The sequence below is a fragment of the Podarcis gaigeae genome (genome assembly GCF_964106915.1).
Source record: "Podarcis gaigeae genome assembly, chromosome: 4".
NCBI classification, from domain to species: Eukaryota; Metazoa; Chordata; class Lepidosauria; order Squamata; family Lacertidae; genus Podarcis; species Podarcis gaigeae.
This window is the reverse complement of record NC_139677.1, coordinates 101,454,301-101,473,725: the sequence shown is the minus strand read 5'-3', so window position 1 is coordinate 101,473,725 and position 19,425 is coordinate 101,454,301. Positions and strand designations below refer to the sequence as shown.

Genomic DNA, 19,425 nt, shown 5'->3' with positions numbered 1-19,425 from the left:
CATCTTCAATTAGTTTATTTTCTCGTGTAAATATCCTACCCGGTTACTCCCATTCAATCTCCCCAAAATTAATTACCTACTGAGAAACATCTGGGGCACTCAGAAATAAAGGTTTGGGGGTCTGGGCCCTGCTCTGAGAGACCCCTTTCCTGGACTTAAGGAAGCCCCCTCCCCATCCACACAGAGCCAACCTCCATTGCGGAGGGTTGGACTAGATGACGCCTTGAGGGCCCTTCCAACTCTACAATTCCACGATTCTGTGAAATGGGTCCTCAGACTCGGGGTGGATCCAGAGATGATGATGATAATGATAATGATAATGAAAATGATAATAATTTATTGGCAGAGGGGCTTTGGGATCACATCTCTGCACGAAGGCAGATGTAACCTAAATTAACCCGAGAACTTGAAATGTTTTCCACAGAGAACTTTAGTGAAAAATAAATAAATTGGGAGAGCCCCCGACACCACCCACTCTTCCTAACACACTGAAATAAAAAATTTAAGGTCTTATATCTATAATAAATGTTCATAAATGTACCCAGCAAACACATCAATATATAAACCACATGTCTGAAGCAGCACAGGAAACCAGCCCTGAAACCTTTTAGACTCCCAAACTGACCAAATGATTTCTCTGCAAGGTCAAGGAAAATGGAAAAGCCTCCTGATTGTCTTTCCTTTCACAAATCCTGTCTTAAGGGTATGTCTGTGTTTGAATAGGGTGAGCCTGTGACCTGGCCCAGGAACTAAGTATTTGTCATTACAAAAGACTGGCCAGGCTCCCCAGGGTATCCAATCAAGTGACCATTAACAGGTAGCCTCCCGGACAGGAGCTAAACAACGCACTCAGATTTCTGTTGTAGACCGCCCTTTCTGTGATGTAGGTATGATGTATCTGGGGGGTGGTCTTGGACTCCAAGGCGGGCAATTTAAAATGTCCATATAAGGGCAGGCACACCTTTGTTCGGGGTCCTCCTCCTTCTGCGTGTGAAGGGGGCACCCTCTTGCAACAGATCAATAAAGATCAGACTTACTAGCTGCTTTGCTTCTCAAGATTCACTGGTTGGCCTCTGTTATTTTCTCCTACCGATAGGGAAAGGACTCTATACGGGCACTTGGATACCCCATAAGGGAAAAAGGGCAGATTTTGTTTACAACAGAGGCCAGGGTTCGAATCCTCACTCGTCCATGAAGTTCCCTGGGTGGTCTTGAGAGCCTTCTCTCAGCCTGACCTACCTCTGAGGGTTGTTGTTGTTGTGGGGGTTAAATGAAGAGGGGGAGAAACATGTACGCCACCTGGAGCTCCTTAGGGGGGAAAGATGGGGCACAAATGCAATTAAATAAATGCCATTAAAGAATAATAATAATAAAGGTTCTTTCCTGCTCCCCATGAGACTCCTGCATTGCGGGGGGGGGGGGGGTTGGACCCTTAGTGTCCCTTCGAACTCTGTAATTTTATGATCCTATTATCTATGGGTAGGCTTGTTAAAGGGGCCTAGGCTGCTCCTCCTTCCTCTGTTTTATCCACACAACAACCCTGTGGGGTAGGCTAGGCCAACGGATAGTGAGACATTGAACGCCCCAGGGAGGGTTCGTGACCAAGCGAGGATTTTCGAACCCTGGTCTCGCTCGCCTTAGCCCAACCACTACACCGCAATGTGGCAGGGGGAGAGGGGCCGGTGCTCCAACAGCCTCCTGTCAAGCCCAGAGGGCTGTGTGGTCTAGCGGTTAGAGTGGTAGGATTGAGGAGTCCTGGGTTCAAATCCTGGCTCGGCCTTGAAGTTCGCAGAGCGACTTTGGGACAATCTCTCACACGCCAACCTTCTGTACGTGATTTTTTGGGGAGGCCAACTCATTGGGAAAACCTGAAATTCAGTTTGGCTTGTTCCGCTGCCCAGAATCTTTCTTTCCACATCACTCCTTTTGGGTGGCTCCTCTCCTCTGGCCTCCAGCCTAGGGACCACCCAACGAACGCCGTATAAAACAGGCAACCCCCCCCCAACATAGCGCCTCCACCGCTGACAGGTTGTAAGCGATATCACTGGTCAAACATGACAAGGAACTGGGTGACCTGCTCTCTCAGTCCAGAAAGCATTTGTTACTCTGCAAGTATTTATTACCCCCTCCTTCCGAGTTGCTTTGAGTTTGGACTCTCAAGTTGTGAAATATACTCGGAGTCGAGAGTGGATTTCGTGCTCTTTATTCAGCTCATAGTGGTGAGGAGGAATGGAAGTTCCCCCAGAATGTCTGCTTTATATACATTATTTACACAATGGGCCCCACGTGATTGGCTAATTCCGGGATTCTCCTGTAGGCCAATCAGGTTGCGAATTCACTTCCACCTGCAGCTGGATTGGGTGGCTCCTGTGGACCAACCAGACTGCTGCATTCTGGGTCCTATTATTCTAGGACCAATCAGACTGCTGCATTCTGGACCCTATTGTTCTAGGGCCAATCAGACTGCTGCATTAAAGGTGCGGCTTATATTTGGGCCAGATTCTAAGTAAGTAAATCTTACTTCCCAGGTTATTGCCTGATTCTCTATTAAAAGCAACATGATGGGCAGAAACAATAACAACGTGAAAAACTTTATGGAATAATTCAAAACATCAAAACTAACAAACTGAAGTCTCTGAAAGTCCTTAAATGACTCACAGTGCCAGACTTTACCCAGCGGAGAGCAGGCTGTGAAGCTTTGTATAATCAGCAAATGTCCAATTCTGATGTCTATAGCTATTCGAAAAAAGATTGGTTAATGAAGAAATTGCATATCTCTCTATTTACAAGTGTTGAACTAATTGGCTGATGAAGAATTCAGTGAAACAGGTCTAAATGGAAAATTAATAATAATTATTATTTTAAAAAGAGAAAACGCTTTGGTTGAAAGACTGTGTATAAGTCCTCCAAATAAATAGATGAAACTCATAATACTCATTAAAAGCAAGGCCAAAACCCAGACGCACAAAAGCGAGAGCGCTGCAGGTTCGAAAGAGCTCCTCACCTTTCACGAGCTTCCAGATGTAGATCTCGACATCTTCCGAGGATTCCCGCTCGATCGCAATCTTCCTCAGGTTCTCTCTGGGGTTCTCCGAGGTGGAGGACGGAACAAACATGTAGACGGACACTTGGCATCTGGTGGTATCGACCCCGCTGTCGGTGGGCACCTCTTTGTCCTCTAAAAGCACACACAAACAGAGACGTCTTTACCACTGGGCGTAGTGGCGCGACGAGCCAGGGCGCCAAGCCGTGGAGGGTGCCAGGCAGAGAGTTCGGGGAGGGGAGAACAGGAGGCAAGCGAGGCGGAGCGGGGCCTTGGTGCCGGTTTGTCTCGGGCGCCCGTCGGAGGCGGGAACACTCCAGATGTTCTCCCGCAGTCCAGAGCTCTCTCTGCCGGCTCCGCAACACACCACCTCCTCGGCTGCGTGGTGTGTGCTTGCATCCCAAGCTCTGCACATAATAAACATGACTCTACCACCACTCCCCCATCCACTCTACCTCAAAAGACCCCTACGCTCGAGGCTACATGCTGCAACTGCTGCCCCCAGTGCCCCTCCCTCCTTCCCCTGCTTCTCCACCGCCTTGCACGGAGCCTGTTAGAATTCCTGCTCCATGATTGCAGTCATGGGATTGTTGTCTATCACATGACGGTATGTGTTTTGACTCCACAGAGTGGGACGTGAAGGAGACAGGAGGTTTGTGTTACTGTGTTCCGTGAAGTGGGACTATTGTCTTTCGTTTCTTTTTCTTTTTTTGCTGCCTGATGCTAGAGAGAGAGGGAGCCATGTTGCAGTGCTCTGTGCATGTTTATATCTAAATAAAGTAGATTAGCCAAAATGCTGAGTTGCTGAGGTCTGTCACACAAGATGCGCAAACTCTGCAGATCCCTAAGTGTGCTGGTTTCTGTTGGCATCGGTCATTGTGATGACTGAAGAAAGCTTATGAAGCTCCTGAACGATCGACCAGGAGGGAGGAAACATGCCAGTCGGGTATGTATCTCTGCCAGGGTCCTACTCAAGTGTAGGCTGAACTCCTGACAGAACCTGGCTCATCCCGCTGCCCACACCACCTCTGCACTACTTCATATTGTGATGGGAATTTTGAGGTCTTAGATATATGGTAATGTTCATAAGTGTACCAACCAAGCATGTACATAGATCAGCACAGGAAGACCGACCTGGAACCATTTTGATTCCTAAACTGAGCAAATGTTTTCTTTGCAAGGTCAAAGTGGGAAACCTCCCCATTGTCTCTTTCCTCACAAATCCTGTCTTAAGGGCACATTTAAGATATGAATAGGGTGTGAGCTTGTGACCTGGCCCAGGAACTAAGTATTTATCATTACAAAAGACTGGCCAGGCTCCCCAGGCAATCCAGTCAAGTAACCTGCCAGACAGGAGATAAACAACAACAGGAGAAAAACAAATTTCAAATTTCTATTTTAGGCCACCTTTTCTGTGATGTAGGTGTGATGTATCTGAGGGGTGGTCTTAGGTTACACCCCTTCTGTGATGTATGTATGATGTTTCTGGGGATGGTCTTGATCTACAGGGTGGCAATTTCAAAAGTCTTTATAAGGCCTTGCGCGCCATTGTTCTGGGTAACTCCTGCTTTCCTGCGTGTGACGGGAGCACCCTGTTACAACAGATCAATAAAGATCAGGCTTACTACCTGCTTTGCTTCTCAATATTCTCTGGTTGGCCTCTGTTATTTTCTCCTACCAATAGGGAACCTATGTAAGAATTCTATACGGGCTCTTGGATACCCCATAAGGGAAAAAGGGCAATTTTTGTTTACAGCAACATGAACCACGTTACCTTCCCCTGCCCTGTTTCCCCACATAGAGCGCATTGCAGTAGTCCAAGCGGGAGATAACTAGAGCATGCACCACTCTGGCCAGACAGTCCACCAAAGCCTCAGGTCATGGCATGACCCAGTTCCAGGACCCGAATGAGTGACACCCCGCTGGCTCCTTCGCGCACCCACGTCGAGGTGTCATTTACACTCTTCCCGGTTCCCCCTGCATCATTCCTGTTTTCCAACTGCCTGCCATGTTTATCTTTGGCCTGCCAAAGGGCTCACAGAGAGACGTAGTCTGGCCCTCAGGGTGTTTCCTTCACCTGCCACTGGTAATGTTCTGTTTTTGCTTGCGGAGTAATTAATAAATTAAGTTTGGGTTTATTGTGTCTAGTCGAGGTTCTTGGACGCCCCAGCCAGCCATGGCCTCTTCCTTCAGATTTTCTTCCTGGGGCAGAGCTATAAATAAGTGGCGTTTAATTCAGAGGTGTCAGCATGTCCCAAAGTTCATCCATCAGGGAACCCTGTGAAATTTCTCCTGGCAGAGATGGGGGAGCCAGATTTGCACCCAGTGATTTGTAGACTTCACATAACCCTGGCATACCCTTGCATTAAAGGTAAAGGGACCCCTGACCGTTAAGTCTGGTTGTGACCGACTCTGGGGTTGCGGTGCACATCTCGCTTTACTGGCCGAGGGAGCCGGCGTACAGCTTCCGGGTCATGTGGCCAGCATGACTAAGCTGCTTCTGGCGAACCAGAGCAGCGCACGGAAACGCCGTTTACCTTCCCGTCGGAGTGGTACCTATTTATCTACTTGCACTTTGACGTGCTTTCGAACTGCTATGTTGGCAAGAGCAGGGACCGAGCAACGGGAGCTCACCCCGTCACGGGGATTCGAACCGCTGACCTTCTGATTGGAAAGTCCTAGGCTCTGTGGTTTAACCCACAGCGCCACCCGTGTCCCAACCCTTGCATTGGGATGGGCCAATCCATCCATTTTGCAAGCTCCCATCCCATATTCTAATTTTTCCCACTTTCCCACTCTCCACATTTCCATTTTTAAAAAAATACTTTTTATTAGTTTTCAATTACAATAATCCAATAATAGCCTCATTATAAAAAGGTAAAGGGAACCCCTGACAGTTAAATCCAGTTGTGAATGACTCTGGGGTTGCAGCGCTCATCTCGCTTTACTGGCCGAGGGAGCTGACATTTGTCTGCAGACAGTTTTCCCGGGTCATGTGGCCAGCATGACTAAGCCGCTTCTGGTGAAACCAGAGCAGCGCACGGAAACGCCATTTACCTTCCCGCCGGAGCGGTACCTATTTATCTACTTGCACTTTGACGTGCTTTCGAACTGCTAGGTTGGCAGGAGCAGGGACTGAGCAACGGGAGCTCACCCCGTCACGGGGATTCGAACCGCCAACCTTCCGATCGGCAAGCCCTAGGCTCAGTGGTTTAGACCACAGCGCCACCCGCGGCCCCAGACTCATTATAACAATGCCAAATTACAATACAACTAATAATACCAATCACCGAAATGCCAAATTAAACAATTTAGGTGGCCCCGTGTGCTAGAATTGATGGTTTGATGATTTACGTTTCCGAGCACAATTCAAAGTGTTGGTGCTGACCTTTAAAGCCCTAAACGGCCTCGGCCCAGTATACCTGAAGGAGCGTCTCCACCCCCATCATTCAGCCCAGACACGGAGGTCCAGCTCCAAGGGCCTTCTGACAGTTCCCTCATTGCGAGAAGTGAGGCTATAGGGAACCAGACACAGGGCCTTCTCGGTAGTGGCGCCCACCCTGTGGAAACGCCCTCCCTTCAGATGTGAAGGGGAAAAGCAGCTATCCTATCTTTAAAAGACATCTGAAGGCAGCCCTGTTCAGGGAAGTTTTTAATATTTAATGCTGTACTGTTTTTAACACTTGATTGGGATCCGCCCAGAGTGGCTGGAGAAACTCAGCCAGATGGGCGGGGTATAAATAATAAATTATTATTATTATTATTATTATTATTATTATTATTATTATTATTCTGCATTCCAAGATCTTACAAATTCCAATTAGGCTCCAGTCGAAATAGCAATCCTTTATATCGCAGCTGCAGTTTTAACGACTTCCATTCGTATCGGCACGTGAAATGATTTATACACCCACACATTAAGCATTCAAACTCTCTTCTGGTTCTTCCTGTGTGTGGCAATTATTCTGTCTGTAATCTTTCTTCCTGTCCTTCTAATATATGATGTCTATCCATTCTCCCTATTTCCACACCAGCTTGTGATCTTTCTGCAAATTCCTCCTTTTCGTATTCAGTGTTGCCTAAAATTCACATTTTGGCATGCATATTTCCCCTAGTGTTTTGGAAATATATGCATTTCTGTGCACGCCCCACCTTAGTATTCTTCCTAGTCCTAGAATCCTAGAATTGTAGACTTGGAAGGGACCCCTAAGGTTAATCTAGTCCACCCCCCTTGCAATGCATCTGCCCCCCCCCCCCAGTCCTATACAGGAAAGGGGTAATACAAACAAGAATGAAATGCAGTCAGTGTGTCAGTTTATTACCTGGGCAGACTTTACAACATTTCCCTTCCACATTTTCGGGTTCCTCGCAGGGGTACTCCTTGGGGCACGTGATCTTCCGGCAATCCTGGCTCCCATCTTTGCATGTGCACAGGATGCAGGGCAGGAGCACAAAGTGGCGGATCGTGGGGTGCCACACTTCTCCGTGCGAGTAGGTCTTCCCGTTGTACACACAAGCTGGAGAGAGAGAGAGAGAGAGAGAGAAGACCACAGGTGAAAATACAAAAAAATAAAGAGTGCAGTTCAAGTTCAAGCCATTTGAGATGTGTGGGAAAGTTAAGCACAGTAGGAAGGTAAAAGGTAAAGGTGCTGGAGGAGACTCTTGAGAGTCCCATGGACTGCAAGAAGATCAAACCTCTCCATTCCGAAGGAAATCAGCCCTGAGTGCTCACTGGAAGGACAGATCCTGAAGCCGAGGCTCCAATACTCATGAGAAGAGAAGACTCCCTAGAAAAGACCCTGATGTTGGGAAAGATGGAGGGCACAAGGAGAAGGGGACAGCAGAGGACAAGATGGTGGGACACTGTTCTTGAAGCTACCAGCATGAATTTGACCAAACTGCAGGAGGCAGTGGAAGACAGGAGGGCCTGGTGTGCTCTGGTCCAGGGGGACATGAAGAGTCGGGCACAACTAAATGACTAAAGGTAAAGGACCCCTGAATGGTTAAGTCTAGTCAAAGGCAACTATGGCGTTAGCTCTCATCTCACTTTCAGCCCAAGGGAGCGGGCATTTGTCCACAGACAGCTTTCCAGGTTATGTGACCAGCAGGACTAAACCGCTTCTGGCACAATGGGACACTGTGATGGAAACCAGAGCGCACGGAAACACCGTTTACCTTCCCGCTGCAGCAGTACCTATTTATCTACTTGCACTGGCGTGCTTTCGAACTGCTAGGTTGGCAGAAGCTGGGACTGAGCAACGGGAGCTCACTCTGTTGTGGGGATTTGAACCGCTGACCTTCCAATCAGCAAGCCCAAGAGCCTCAGTGGTTTAGACCACAGTGCCACCCATGTCCTTAAGGATAGTAGGAAAGGATATATTGAATAAGTATTATCCTTCCTTCTCTCACGCTAGTGATATAGCAGATTCCCCTCAATATAGCTGGAAGCTAGTTTGCAGATTTGTCTGAATCTCTTAGTTAAGATTATTTCCTGGTGCCCCCTTTAATCCTTCCTAAAAGAATAAAGACACAAGGGTCTTTCTAAGTAAAGTAACAAGAAGTTTACTCCCATTTCAGTTCACGATTTGATGCCTGAAAGGCAGGCTTTTTACTTAGTGATTACATAAAGAAACTGTGAGTTCATCTCATAGGGAGACTGAACTCACATGCTGCTGGCTGCGCATTGCAGTGTTCACCTGAACTGACGTTACCTTTTTTGTTCTGCTCCTTCAGGATGATTCTGACCGTCGTTCCGCCGCTCCCCACTTTCTGCTTGATGCTCTTGGGGATCAGTTCCAGCGAGGCTCCCGTCGGGGGATCAACTGCTCCGGCAGATCCTCTGCTCCCGGCGCCCACCGCGCAGTGGTAACGGGGGTGCCTCTGCGGAGCCAGACAACATGGAAAGATCCCCAGTCAATTCAGCAGGCGATCTCATTGCACGGGGTCAGGCTGGATGACCCTCAGGTGTCTCTGCCAACTCTGATTCTAGTCTCATTCAGTTAAAGGTTCTTTAGAGTTACCGTACAGTTCCTGAGATGCGGGAACTAACAGATGAAAGCGGATTCTGAGAGCCCTTACGGAGGCAAACAGATTTCAAGGTATAGCTATCAACTTTTCCTTTTCTTGCGCTGAATCCTATTCAGAATAAGGGAATTTCCCTTAAAAAAAGGAAAACGTTGACAGCTATGTTTCAGGGTTGGGAGGATAAAGATCCACCACCCGTCACTCGGTGGTCTGAAGATCTCACTGACCTTTCTACATTTGAAAGTACAGTACAGTGGTACCTTAGTTCTCAAACACTTTGGTACTCAGACAACTTGGAAGCCAAACACTGCAAACCCAGAAGTAAGTGTTCCAGTTTGCGAAGCTTTTTCGGAAGCCAAACATGCTCTGTTTTGAGTGTTATGCTTCCAATTTGAGTGCCACACTTCCGTTTTGAGTGTTACGCTGAGGTCCGTCTGTTTTTGCAATATATTTTGCCTCTTTGTGGCACTTTTTCTTTCTTTTTTTGTGACTGTGTGGAACCCAGTTCAGCTACTGATTGATTGATTGATTGATTGATTGATTGATTGTGTGACTGAAGTACGTTGTTTATTGCTTTCATTTTATGGATCAATGGTCTCGTTAGATAGCGAAATCCTAGGGGTTGTTTTTAAAAGTCTAGAACGGATCAGTCCATTTTGCATTACTTTCTATGGGAAAGTGCGCCTTGGTTTTGGAACACTTTTGGTTTTGGAACGGACTTGTGGAACAGATCAAATTTGAGAGCCAAGGTACCACTGTATACCTTCCAATCATCAATCTCATTTGGATAGCTATTGTGATATATGGGCTGCCTATACTGATATATATTTTTAGATTGGGATTAATGGATCGTTGTGGATGTAGGCCAAAGTTCTTTCTTTCTTTCTCTTAGGTTTGCAATTAAAAATAAATAAATAAATGGGACGGTGCTAGAAATCAGTTGAATAGAAAACTAAGCAGAACCTCCTGGATCAGACCAATGGCCCATCTACTCCAGCATCCTTTTTATTTATTTATTTATAATTTTTTATTGGAAATTTTATTTACAGCATAACATAAACCCCCCACCCACCCAATACAGAAATCTACCCTCATTAAACATGAGCATAGAGTGAGCATAACATATAGCAATACAAACAACCACATAAAAGACTTTCTTTATCCTGTATCTGGCCTCCTTATTTCTTATAAGCTGTTTCCTTTAGGAATAATTACCGGTATTAAGATTTTTCTAATTATAACTTAAATATCCACAATGTCTCCTGCAGACATTAATCGAAACATTTTTTTAGGGCACTGTTTTGTGAAGTGTTCTCTGCGTTTTCCCCATGCTTTTTGAAACTCTTGTCTAGTGTGATATCTCATGGCCTCTGTTAATCTAGCCGTTTCAAGATACTCTAACAGTTTATCCTGCCATTCCCTTTTTGTTGGCACAGTTTCTTTTTCCCTGTTTTTAGCAATTAGGATCCTTGCTGCTCCTGTGGCATGGAGGAATATTTTCTGATCTTCTCTTGCTATACCTGTGTCCGTTATCCCTAGTAGAGAAGCTTCTGTATTTTTCATAAAGTTATACTTAAACATTTTTTTAAGCTCGTATTATACTATGTTCCAGAAGCTTTTGATTTTTTCCACAGGTCCACCAAACATGTATAAGTGTCCCCTCTGTTTTACCACACCTCTGGCACAGATTTGTTTTTGTCTTATAAAGGTAAAGGTAAAGGGACCCCTGACCATTAGGTCCAGTCGTGGCCGACTCTGGGGTTGCGGCGCTCATCTCGCTTTATTGGCTGATCCGGGTCATGTGGCCAGCAAGACTAAGCTGCTTCTGGCGAACCAGAGCAGCACACGGCAACGCCATTTACTTTCCCACCGGAGCGGTACCTATTTATCTACTTGCACTTTGAAGTGCTTTCGAACTGCTAGGTTGGCAGGAGCAGGGACCGAGCAACGGGCGCTCACCCTGTCGTGGGGATTCAAACCGCCGACCTTCCGATCGGCAAGTCCTAGGCTCTGTGGTTTAACCCACAGCACCACCCGCATCCCTTACATTTTAGCTATTTTGGTAGGTGTTAAGTACCCTCTATAAAACATCTTGATTAGGTTTTCCCTCAATACTTCACAGGCAGTAAATTTCCAGTTCTTTCTCCATCTTCTTTTAAAGCCATCCAGATTGGTGGCCATTGCTGCCTCATGTGGCAAGGAGTTCCATAGTTCGACTGCGCACTGTGTGAATAAATCCTTTCGTTTATCTGCCCTGAATCTCCCCAAATGCAGCTTCAATTTCAATATTATGTGAGGGATTCTTCAGCTGGAATTCCTGCATTGCAGTGACTAGATGGCTCCCTTCCAACTCTATAATTCTATAAATCTATAAAAAACTATAAATCTATTTTAAAAACCCTCTTCTCTAACCACTTTCTCTATCCACCTTTTACTACGACAAATTATGAGAACCCGTAACGTTCATTGCACATGAGACGATCTGCTAGTGAGCGATGTCGAAAGAACATGCCTCTTAATGAATTGTGTATTTTAAAGGAATAAAAACTGAAATCTTTACTTACAACGCCTCTGTTTAATTGGGGCTCTTCTATCAACCTCTCAAAGGAATTATCTGCAGAGAGAAAAGAAAAAGCATAGATCTAGGTGGGAGCTTTGCACAGTAAGCATACATCTTGGTCCATCAGTTCACCCTGTCCTGTTTATTCATTCAGATTCCTAAGCTGACCAAAGCATTATTTGAGTGGTGGCGCCCCTTTGTAACACACTCACTATATTTTGTCCAGCTGAACCATTTTCTTTCCAGGATCAAGTAAAGTGAAAAACTGGATCTGCAGCTTTAAGGAGAGGGCCACTGAGCACAGCACAGACTGGCTAGTGCCTGTGAGTTCACGCACCCATTTTTCACTTATTGGCCTGAAAGCACTATTATGGTCCTTTTTAAATTCATCAAGTTTTCTTTCTTGTCTCTGTTTGAAAGATAGCAAATGAATGTTTCCGTCTGAAACGTTTTACGTGTAGTTCTTTAAGAAGCGATTGCTGCATTTCAAATTTGAACGTTACATGTGCGTAGAGTTAACCCGGTTGAAAGTTAACTTTCAAATTGTGAGGGCAGCAAATTTCTGGGATCTCTGGGTTTAACAGGAGCACCCTGAGGTGAAACGCAGTTGACCACAAACACCCCTCCGTCATGACACCCTATAGCCCTCCACTCCCAAGGAAGTAACTATTCACTATATCAAACAGAGGGAGAAAGAAACTTAAGGGAGAGAACTTGAAGAAACATTAGAGCATGGGTAGGCAAACTAAGGCCCGGGGGCGGGATCCAGCCCAATCGCCTTCTAAATCTGGCCTGCGGATGGTCCGGGAATCAACTCCGGCCCTCCAGATGTTTGGGACTACAATTCCCATCATCCCTGACCACTGGTCCTGTTAGCTAGGGGTGATGGGAATTGTAGTCCAAAACATCTGGAGGGCCGGTGTTTGCCTATGCCTGCTCTAGCCCATGGGTAGGCAAACTAAGGCCCCGGGGGCCAGATCCAACCCAATCACCTTCTAAATCTGGCCCATGGATGATCCGGGAATCAGCGTGTTTCTACATGAATAGAATGTGTGCTTTTATTTAAAATGCATCTCTGGGTTTATTTGTGGGGCCTGCCTGGCGTTTTTTACTTGAGTAGAATGTGTGCTTTTATTTAAAATGCATCTCTGGGTTATTTGTGGGGCATAGGAATTCGTTCATATTTTTCTTCTTCAAAATATAGTACGGCCCCCCACAAGGTCTGAAGGACAATGGACCGGCCCCCCTGCTGAAAAGGTTTGCTGTCCCCTGCCATCGAATCCCTACCTCCACCGCCCTATACAACCAAATGCAAGGGTGGGGAGAGGAGGGCCGGCCCTTCCATGAGGCAGAGCGAGGCAGCTGCCTCAGGCAGTAAATTCGGGTGGTGTTGGAATGCAGCTAAGAATGGGGGCCACGTGGTCTGCCCTGCAGCCCCCAAACTAGCCTGCTGCCCTTAAGTTCTGCCTCAGGCAGCAAAACAGCTCCAGTTGCTCCTGTGTAAAGGTAAAGGGACCCCTGACCATTAGGTCCAGTCGTGGCCGACTCTGGGGTTGCGGCTCTCATCTCGCTTTACTGGCCGAGGGAGCCGGCATACAGCTTCCAGGTCATGTGGCCAGCATGACTAAGCTGCTTCTGGCGAACCAGAGCAGTGCACGGAAACACCGTTTAGCTTCCCACTGGAGCGGTACCTATTTATCTACTTGCACTTTGATCTGCTTTCAAACTGCTAGGTTGGCAGGAGCAGGGACCGAGCAACGGGAGCTCACCCCGTTGCGGTGATTCGAACCGCCGACCTTCCGATTTGCAAGTCCTAGGCTTGTGGTTTAACCCACAGCGCCACCCGGAAAAATCATCTTCCTCTAGGAGGAGAGCAAAGGAGCTTGAGATTGGCGCTGGAAAAACAACCAATTCCTGCAAACGTTTTCAAATGTTTACAATTTTCTTTCATGTAAAATATAAATTTGTTCCAGTCCTTTTGAAACCGTTCGTCTCGCCGATTCCGGATCTTCCCCGACAGCTTTGCCAACTCTATGTATTCCATCATCTTTAACTGCCAACGTAGGAAGCTCCTGCTGCTTCCATTTCTGGGGCGGAAGTATCCTTGCAGCCGTTGTGGCATACACAAACAAATTTACATCTTTTTCCTGAATTTCCTCTCCAATTAAACCTAACAAAAATGCCTCTGGTTTTTTATTGAAATTATATTTTAAAACCTTTCTTTAATTCTTTACATATTATATCCCAGAAGGCTTTCACCTTAGTACAAACGTTTGTAGGTTTGAGTTGAAATATTTGTAATGTTAAAATAAGGAGCCGTTTTACATATAATGAAGTGAAATGCTAAAAGAAGGTATAAGGTAAAAAATGAGGTGAAATGTTAAAAGAAGATAGAAGGTAAAAAATTGCTAAGAATGCTAAAGAAATGCTAAGAATTTACCATACTTAAAGATGTTTGGAAGTCAGAAAGAGGGAGGGAGGGAGGTTGATGCTCTGTTTGAGCAATGCTTAACGTTATAAAAGGTAAAGGGACCCCTGACCGTTAGGTCCAGTCGTGGCTGACTCTGGGGTTGCGGCGCTCATCTCACTTTATTGGTCAAGGGAGCTGGTGTACAGCTTCCGGGTCATGTGGCCAGCATGACTAAGCCACTTCTGGCAAACCAGAGCAGCACACGGAAATGCCGTTTACCTTCCCGCCAGAGTGGTACCTGTTTATCTACTTGCACTGGTGTGCTTTCAAACTGCTAGGTTGGCAGGGGCAGGGACCAAGCAACGGGAGCTCACCTCGTCGACCTTCGAACCGCGACCTTCTGATCGGCAAGTCCTAGGCTCTGTGGTTTAACCCACAGTGCCACCCGCATCCCAGCTCAGCGTTACAGATTTATGTAATAAAACATGAGTAAATATGGATAGTGTTCTCGAAGCTACCAGCATGAGTTTGACCAAACTGTGAGAGGCAGTGGAAGACAGGAGTGCCTGGCGTGCTCTGGTCCAGGGGGTCACGAAGAGTCGGACACAACTAAACGACTAAACAACAACAACAAATATGGAAAACTCAACAAAAATTATTATTTTAAAAAAGGGGAAAAAAGAAAAACAACCAATTCCTACACATCAGCCCAGGAAATGTTAACAAATGGCAATGTTTGGCGGCAGACAAGATCTCTGGCTGCATTTCCCACCCCTCCAAAGGTCCATGTTGTGGGAGCGAGGGATTCGGCGAGGATCATGGTTCTTACATTACCTCTGCAGACTTGGCAGCAGGAGCCTGGCATCGTTTCGGGAGAGGCACACAGCACCTCTGGGCAGGTCACCAGGCCGCAGTAAATGTGGCCTTCCTGAGAAAAACACAACAAATCCAGACACTTTGTCAATAGCAGCACCTCCCCACTGGATGTGTTTTGAGGTAGCTAGCGTTTCCAAACCGTCTTCAAGGGCAGGCCCGGCTACATCACATTGCAGTAGTCTAACCATCCGTTTCCCCAGAGCTTGTGTCCAGCTTCTGACTGAAAAGGCTCCTGCCTGTACACTCCTGCCTTCCCAATAATAATCATATATAATAATTTATTATTTCTACCCCACGCATTTAGCTGGGTTTCCAAAGTAAGGTGGATCAAATCTATGCTTCCGGGTGCCATAAGAAAGCTGCAGAGATAGTGCAGGATAGTGCACACCCCGGAAATGATCTCTTCCAGCTTCTGCCTTCTGGAAGAAGGTCCAGGGTTATAAAGACTAGGACTAGCCGCCTGAGAAACAGTTTCCATCCAAATGCGATTTTGGTTTTAAACTCAGTGTAAGGAGTCTCTCTCCTGCCAACCTAGCAGTTTGAAAGCACGTCAAGTGCAAGTAGATAAATAGGTACCGCTCCAGCAGGAAGGTAAATGGCATTTCTGTGCGCTGCTCTGGTTCGCCAGAAGCGGCTTAGTCATGCTGGCCACATGACCCGGAAGCTGTACGCCGGCTTCCTCGGCCAATAAAGCAAGATGAGCGCCGCAACCCCAGAGTCGGCCACAACTGGACCTAATGGTCAGCGGTCCTTTTACCTTTACCTTTGAGGTAGTCTCTATGGGAGTATATTGTATTTAAAAATGGGGTATCAGAGTTTTTAGGGGGCTAACCAGGCTGGGATAGCAGGCTTGTTGGTTTTGAACGTCTGATGTAGATTTTTTCAATTTCATTGTTCTGTATGGGACAATGACAATAAATATTATCGTATCGTACAGTATCTTATACCCACCAGGCCCCTACCCTGATGTTAGTGTGTGCTAAGCAAATGCTTTCTTTCGTTTTCCCCTGGGCCTGTTGTCATATATTGCAGCTCCTCAATTTTGATACATGCTTGGGTTGCCCCTCGCTTCTGTCCTGTTCCGTGAGATTTGATCATTTGGGTTTCCCTCTTCCGAACCTTTCCCAACTCCTCAACGACCGTTTTGGGGCGAGGCGTCCAGAACGGCTCTCCGAAGCCACTTACCGAGCAACTACACTTGGTGCACTGATTTGACTGCCTGGAAGGGAAGAGCTCGTTGTGGGTGAAGATGTCGCCATGCCGGTAGGCCGTGCCGTTGTAGCGGCAGGAGGAATTGGCTGGCGTCTGGACCCCAGGCGGGGTGAGCAGCTCTGCGGAGGAAGAAGAAGACACGATTGAGGACATTTTCTCTCCCTACATCCCCCTGTGACGATTTTTCCAGGAGTGGCCAGCCGTGGCAAAACACATGCAATGATCTCTGGCAGGCAAGCAAGCCCCAGTAAGAAATAATAGCCCTCTGGCAATTTTATGTACTGTGGTACCTTGGTTCTCAAACTTAATCCGTTCCGGAAGTCCGTTCCAAAACCAAAGCATTCCAAAACCAAGACGCGCTTTCCCATAGAAAGTAATGCAAAACGGATTAATCCATTCCAGACTTTTAAAAACAACCCCTAAAGCAGCAATTTAACTTGCAGCGAGGTTGAGAGGGGAGTCTTGTTGTCTGGGCAGCCCCAGAGAGGTCACTTTGGTGCCGCTAACACAAACCAAGATGGCTTTACACACCAAAATATACTCGGAGTCGAGAGAGGATTTCATGCTCTTTATTCAGCTCATAGTGGTGAGGAGGAATGGAAGTTCCCCCAGAATGTCTGCCTTATATACATTGGGCCCCACGTGATTGGCTAATTCCGGGCCAATCACAATGGGCCCCACGTGATTGGCTAATTCCGGGATTCACCTGTAAGCCAATCAGGCTGCAGATTCCCTTCCACCTGGAGCTGGATTGGGTGGTTCCTGTGGACCAATCAGACTGCTGCATTCTGGATCCTATTGTTGTAGGACCAATCAGACTGCTGCATTCTGGATCCTATTGTTGTAGGACCAATCAGACTGCTGCCTTTTGGATCCTATTCAACTCAGTACATAACACACACACACACACACACACACACACCTGCTCTCCCTTCTTAGAGTTCTTCATCTTTAAACTGGGCTTCGACCAGACAGGCCCCCCAATAGATCTGTGGTTTCCACAGTGGGTGGTGGTACCACCCCCTGTGGGGGAGTCACCTAGTGGGTGCTAAGAGCCAAGGGGAAAACGAGGGAGCGCTGGAGGTGTCAATGACTATCGGATTTTGAAAAGCTGGTATCGCTGAATCAAGTTCTTCCATCTCGTTGAGTTAATTAAACTAAATGGTTTTAATTGGATTTTGAGTAAGTGTGCAATCAATTGCCGCTGCTTTGGATTTTATTGGGTTGTTATCCCCCAGGCAAACCGTTGTTCCAAATATTGCTTTTTATAGGATAGGGGGCACTGCAGAGGCGCTTGTGGGACCAAGGGGGCAGTAGCCCGGAAAAGTTTGGGTGCTGCTGCAGTAAAGGACTGTCTACTCTAAACAGGGACACACAGCCACACTACCCACAACACAGAGAAGCCCTTGGGCTGGAAAGGGATTGTAGAAATGTTGGTATTATCAATAAATTTTGTAATGGGGATAAGAAACCTAGAATCAACATAAAGAGGATGGTATAAACCCCAGAAAACAGGAGGACTCTGTCTCCCCAACATAAATTTATATTATATAGCAAATTGGTTAAGATATATCATAGATGGGATAACAGAGCAGGGAGAGATAGAATGGTTAGAGAGTGGTACAGTGGACCCTCTGATTACGAATTTAATTCATTTCTTTCTTTCTTTTATTTTCTTTTTAAACTTTATTCCAAAACCGAAAAAGAATTACAAACCTCAGATTCAAAATCCATATTCGTTTTGTAACATAAGCCTATTACATACAGTAGTTGACTAGATTAAAATATACCTAATTGCTATAGACTTCCCTTTGCTATATATAAATGCAACGCAATTAGAAATATTATATTAGAAATTTTTATAAATTCCCCTATACCCCCCACTCCCCTTCACCCATGTGTGATCTCAATATCTTTTTTAACTTCTTCCATCTTGTTGTGTTCTTGTAGATTAATAATTATTCAGTTGATTCTTTTATTATTTCCTTGCTTAACCCCGCACGTTTTACACATTATCTATTGATATTCCAATTCCGGAACCATATTTTCTCATGTCTCCATTCCACTCTTTAATTATTCTCTGATTTGAATGGCCTCTAATGATTGCGGTCAATTTTGCCATTTCCACAAACTCACAGAGCTTGCTTTGCCATTCTAATAATGATGGTATTCCCCCCCCCCCAATTCTTTGCAATCAATATTCTGACCGCTGAATTTAATTCGTTTCAGGGGTCCATGCACACCCAAAAAATCTGTAACCAGAGGTGCCACTTCTGCACATGCACACAGCGCGATACAGCACTTCTGCGCATGTGTGAATTGCGAAAACCCGGAAGAATACACTTCTAGGTTTGCCGCTTTTGCAACCCGAAGATTACGTAGCCAGATCAGTACGTAACCCGAGGGTCCACTGTACACAGGAAATGAGAGAAAAGTTAGCGAATATATTTTTTTATCAAACCAAGCAGGCAATGGTGGCAGAATATTGAAAATCCCTGATTAAGAAATATCACTGAGATGTGGGTGAAATATAAAGGAAAACTGATATCGGCAAATTCCCCTCTAACCCAGGTGGTGATGATAGAAGACTTCCCAGAAAATTTAAAAAAGGAAATGGAAAAAGAAATGTTGGTAGCAAAGCCTAGTGAGGTTGTGCCAGGGTGAAGCCTATAGTTTAGTGGTAGAATCCAGATGCAGTTTGGGAAGTTGTCCAGAAATCCACCCCCAAAATTCAGAAGGCTGGGTTTCTCTCTCAGCTTTCACCAAATGCTACAATTACTGGGGACGGGGGTGGCGCTGTGGGTTAAACCACAGAGCCTAGGACTTGCCGATCAGAAGGTCAGTGGTTCAAATCCCCGCGACGGGGTGAGCTCCCGTTGCTCAGTCCCAGCTCCTGCCAACCTAGCAGTTCGAAAGCACGCCAAACTGCAAGTAGATAAATAGGTACCGCTCCAGCGGGAAGGTAAACGGTGTTTCCGTGCGCTGCTCTGGTTCGCCAGAAGCGGCTTAGTCCTGCTGGCCACATGACCCAGAAGCTGTACGCCGGCTGCCTTGGCCAGTAAAGCAAGATGAACGCCGCAACCCCAGAGTCGGCCACGACTGGACCTAATGGTCAGGGGTCCCTTTACCTTTACTTTATCTGAAAAATAACATTGGCAAAGCGCTCAAAGGATACTGTTTTAATCCCATATCCCTGTCTTTGAATAGAAGAGATTGCTACTGACGTCCCATTATCTTGCTTGGTAAAAATGCCTGCATTATTTCCTCACTTAAAAAAAAATTAAGTTCACTTTCGGGGGC

The 19,425-nt window shown here is 46.3% G+C and overlaps 1 protein-coding gene and 1 long non-coding RNA gene across 2 annotated transcripts in view; one reads left to right on the top strand and one right to left on the bottom strand.

The window, feature by feature from the left end:
• LOC310843969 overlaps window positions 1-19,425 on the top strand; it is a 336,267-nt gene that overhangs the window by 96,546 nt on the left and 220,296 nt on the right. The window lies entirely within an intron of this gene.
• Window positions 1-19,425, bottom strand: part of CHRDL2 (chordin like 2) — a 48,484-nt gene that overhangs the window by 9,890 nt on the left and 19,169 nt on the right. The window contains exons 4-9 of the mRNA XM_083737029.1: window positions 16,099-16,244; window positions 14,872-14,965; window positions 11,632-11,681; window positions 8,755-8,923; window positions 7,366-7,560; window positions 3,005-3,178 (exon numbers count right to left, since the gene is read on the bottom strand). Of these exons, the coding sequence (XP_083593155.1) occupies window positions 3,005-3,178; window positions 7,366-7,560; window positions 8,755-8,923; window positions 11,632-11,681; window positions 14,872-14,965; window positions 16,099-16,244 (828 nt within the window). The remainder of the gene's footprint in view (window positions 1-3,004; window positions 3,179-7,365; window positions 7,561-8,754; window positions 8,924-11,631; window positions 11,682-14,871; window positions 14,966-16,098; window positions 16,245-19,425) is intronic.